Here is a 4,489-nt window from a genome sequence, read left to right as displayed (position 1 = left end):
AACCCAGAAAGTCGGACTCTGTCCTATTCCTGTACTCTTAGCCCTTCCACTATATTTCTTTCAGTAAAAGTGCCTCCATTTCAGGATTGTGGAAAATAAGGCAGGGAACTGATCTGAAAATGCAGGCACATAGTAAACGGGTGCAATATCATTTTCCATAGTTGCTGCTGTTATTATTATGATCATGGGTATTTAGCTTCTTTTATGTATGTTCCAGTTTTTCTACAAGGAATACAGATTGGTTGTGTAATTAAAAACAGAAAATTCCTACTTACCCCAGTAATAAAACCAGCTGTTTCAGTTAATGTTTTGTTTGCCAGTAAGTTTCTGCTGTCCATTCCTTCATTCTTTCCATCCCACGAGTGAGACTTAAGCAGGCATACTGGTAGCTGTAAGAATTTTATTTTGTTCTAGGAACAGCAGCACAGAAAGAATCAAGTTCATCCAGATGAAGCGGATAAGCATGTGTTTCTGAGTGTGTGTGAGTCAGCGCGCCCCCCCCCCCATCTTGCTAATAGCTGGAGTTGGCTGTTTATGTAACTTTGTCAACTGTGATTGTTTCTAGCTTTCAACATTAGCTCAGCAGAGGCACTTTATTAAGTGCCTCTTAACCCATCAGCTCTAATGCCTTTAATATTCAGTGGGGCTTAGAAGTTGGTTGGTGCAATTGAAATGATTTGCGTTACGGTTATGCCATTTGTCATTTAGCGAGAGAGGTCTGTTAAACATCTTTGGCCTTCTTACCAATGCTGAGAGAATGAATGAAAACTTAAGGGGACAAATGCAAAGGTCAGTCAGTGCACCTTAGACGGGAGGGAAGACCCTGGGACTAAGTGGGGTACAGGGTGGCAGATGAATCCTGACTCTAGGGCCAGTCCCCGCTTAGATACCGGCAGGTGACTGCACAAAATCCGGGCAAGAGGAAGAGGGTCTAGGCAGCTGCAGTACTCGGAGCCCAACAGGGAACCACCCTGGGGTGCTCACCCCAGCCTGCAGCAAGGCTGGGTGAGGCTACTGGGCACACATTCAAGTCAGTACCTGTTGGCTGGAGGCCTGCCATGAGCCAGGGGCTGAGCATCCAAGATAAAAGCCTGGAGCCAGCTCTGAGGTGCCCTCCCTCTGCCCTCAGTGGCTCAGGCTCTCCTAGGGAGCCGGGCCTGTAGAGACCGACNCACTTTAAGTCAGCTTAGCTATACTGACTTCATCTTGTTTTCTTTACTTATCCCTCATATGTAAACACAACTATAAGCTCCATTCAGCAAATATTGGATGCCTATTATGGGCTCGGTACTGTTTTTAGGTACTCTGATAAGTACTCTGGTAAGCAGCCATTGTGGCGCTTTCCAACCAGTGAATAAGAGAGATGTTCAATAACCATGAGACAATGAAGAGAAAGACGATTAAGTTGCACAAGACTCCTAAAGGATAGGAAGTCCTGGAAGAGGTCTCAGAAGCTCTGGCCTTTGGTCTATCTCTCCATTTTGATAAACGTGCGGTGTGGGCGTAACCACATAATTCCCACACATCCACAGTTAGAGCCTCTGGGTGCCATCCTGATACTCCTGCATCCTGTTTTGGTTTGCAGACTCACAAATCTTCTGGATTCCGCATGTGTAGAGGATGGATTAAGCCAGGATTCTTGAACAGCTGTTGTTGCAGGCGTCTGAAAAGCTGGATGTGCACAGGCAGGGAAGGCAGAGGGTAAGCCTTCAGGAGACATTAAATAACTTCACCCAGCTATGTGGTCTCATTGTAGAACAGCTGTGCAGAAATTCAAATGCCTAGCTTCACAAATAAATGACACTCATGTGGAATAAAATAAACCACCACCATAAGTAACTGAATCATAACCTATTTTGGAGTTCAGATAGAACTGGAGTTCAGAATCAACTGGGGGTGATTTTTCTCCTCTAGGGGACAATTGGCAATGTCTGCAGACATTTTCGGGGGACTACTACTGGCATCCAGTGGGTAGAAAGGCCAGGGATGCTGCTCAACGTCCTACAAAGCACAGGACAACCCCATAGAAAAAATTATCTCATTCAAAATGCCATTCCTTGAGAAACCATGAGATAGAACTACCTCCATATGATGCAAATATTTAATGTCACTTCGCCAGGGTTTATGAGTCCCTCTTTTTAAATTGTTTGGTGTTGCCCATTTCCAAAATGGCTTCTGACCAATCATGGAAGCCTCTGCCCAGGTCCAAAAAGGCTGCAAGGGAATCAGTAGCTGGAATGGTTTTGCCCAGGCCCTGTTGTCACCCCCTGACCGCGGAGCCGTTGGAAGAGGCCCAGTTGTGGACAGAACCATAGGAGGTTAGTGGAGCAGGGGGAAAAGGCTGGTGACGGTAGACTGAGTTTTCCATGTTCAGATCCTGGACTAAAGGAGATCATTTTAGCTCTTTTGGGAAGGGGATTACACTGTGTCTCCCCGCGTGGGGTTGGAGGCGGGTGGGATTGGGCGGACCCCGAGCCGGGTGGCATGCCTCGTCTCCTCCCCGCCGCGGCGTGTGGTAGTTCGCTCCCGGCACTTCCCTGTTTGGGGCAGTTCCGCAGGCAGAAGTGGGTTCGGTAGCTGTCAGCGCCGGCGGGAGCGCGGCGGGGCGCGGGGTGGGCGCGGCCGACCGGGTCCCCGACCCAGCCCGCGACCCCCTACTCCCGCACACCCGGCACTTGGCCCACTCACTACCCGCTCGGCCGCGTTCTGAGCCCCTCGCTCCCTCGCCTTGCGCTCTCGCTCGCCGGCCCCCGGGAGGGCGGGTGCCGGAGACCCCGCGGGGGCTGAGGTTTGGCAAGCGGGCGGTGAGGGCCCGGCTGCGGCCTCCTCGCCATGTCCTCGGTCCGCGACGCCAGTGGCCACTTCCCTTTGCACCTCCTCGTGTGGAACAACGACTACCGGCAGCTGGAGAAGGAGTTGCGGGGCCAGGTGAGGGGCGGGGCGGGGGTCCGGCCCCGGTGAGGGGGGGAGGGGAGGTCGGTTCGCCTCCCTGAGCCCATCTCCCTTCCTCTCTCGGCGCTTCGCAGACCCCTTCAATTCTGCAGTCGTGAGGCAATAATAATAATAGGACATAGATTGAGTGCTTACTGTGTCAGGCCCTGTGCGGAGAGCCGTATTACATTATCCCCTTTTGCCTTTCCAACAATCCTAGGAGGTAGGTACTGTTATTACTACGTTTGACAGAGAAGGAAACTGAGTCAGTCAGCGGTAATGTGCCTTGCACAAGGTCGCCCACTTAGTAAATACCAAGTTGGGATTTTAACTGTGGCCGGCTTGTTCCAGAGTGCACCGTCTTAACCAGTTAGGTTCCACTGCCTCTCCCAAAGAGGTAAGAACAACAGACACTGCTCACCCCATGAGCCCTTTTTGTAAGGCAGGGCTTGGTTGGGTTTGGAGTCCAGGTCCTAACTTGTCCTGTGACCTTGGGCAAGGCATTTTCCCTCTCTGGCCTGGGGAAGCTGACACCTACCGAAGTTTGAGAACCCCTGGTGCCCTGGATCCTTAAAATCCCTTCCTGTTCTAAAGTGCTTTGATTCCTTCTCTTTCATGTATTGCCGCCTCTTTAAAACTGGTTCTCTGTTGGAGGTGATTTTGACTCCTTGCCCCTCCAAATGGTAATGCATGTAGACATTTTTGGTTCTTACAAGTGGGGAGTGGGTGTTACTGGGATCTAGGGGNTTTAAAAAATATTTCTGTGACACTCAAGCTAAATCCTTCCTAAGATACTAATTTTCCGGGTACTACAAAGAAACCTTCTATGACATATGAAATAGTTATATGCATTGTTTATAGAGTGTGTGTTTCAGTGTACAATGATCTGATGGATTTATTGTTTTGTTATCTAGCTTACTGCAGGAGGAACTAGAACATCATTTGTCCACTTGACAAAACAGAAAATGACTTACTTAACATGGAACCACTCCTCACTTAAAAATTTCAATGTGAAGGATTTTCTTTTTACCTGTATTGAGCTACAACAATGAACTGCATTGAATTGTATGTTCTGCTTGAAGTTACAGACCACCCATAAATGACCTGTGTGCTTAGTGGCACCAGAGGCTGTTGTTGACATTTTGTCTCCTTATAGAATAACGTGCCCGCTTTTCTTATCCACTGCCCTTGTAGAGTGTCTTCGCTCCCATTGGAATCCTGGCTGCTTTTACTCCAGGGTAGATTCTTGGTCTTCCTGCCCTGTGCTTCTGTAAAAACCATGGCAAAACCTTAGAGGTGGGAGGGAACAGAGAAACACATGGAATTTCTAGCAAGCCTCTTCTTGGATGGTAACTGTTGAAATGAAGCAGGATGGCACTTAAGAAATTGAGGAGCTCGCCAAGAAACTTATTTTTTTTAAATATATATATATTTTTTTAATTGGGGAATTGAGGGGATGGGAACAGCACTGGGGAATTGGGGAAGGGGAACAGACAAGTTGCTGTCGTTTTGTTCTTCAGTCTAGTTGTGGAGGACGTTGCTTCACTGGCCCAAGTTG

At 48.7% G+C, this 4,489-nt stretch overlaps 1 protein-coding gene across 1 annotated transcript in view; it reads left to right on the top strand.

Annotated features, from left to right (window-relative positions):
• Positions 1–2,558: 2,558 nt before the first annotated feature.
• The window catches only part of ANKRD13A (ankyrin repeat domain 13A), a 29,770-nt gene continuing 27,839 nt past the window's right edge, over positions 2,559–4,489 (top strand). Inside the window, exon 1 of the mRNA XM_019649108.1 lies at positions 2,559–2,928. Coding sequence (XP_019504653.1) covers positions 2,833–2,928 — 96 coding nt within the window. The 5' untranslated portion in view covers positions 2,559–2,832. The remainder of the gene's footprint in view (positions 2,929–4,489) is intronic.

The sequence above is a fragment of the Hipposideros armiger genome, unplaced genomic scaffold (assembly GCF_001890085.2).
Source record: "Hipposideros armiger isolate ML-2016 unplaced genomic scaffold, ASM189008v1 scaffold_129, whole genome shotgun sequence".
Taxonomy (NCBI): Eukaryota; Metazoa; Chordata; class Mammalia; order Chiroptera; family Hipposideridae; genus Hipposideros; species Hipposideros armiger.
The sequence above is the reverse complement of the archived record's forward strand: the minus strand, read 5'-3'. Positions and strand labels throughout refer to the sequence as shown.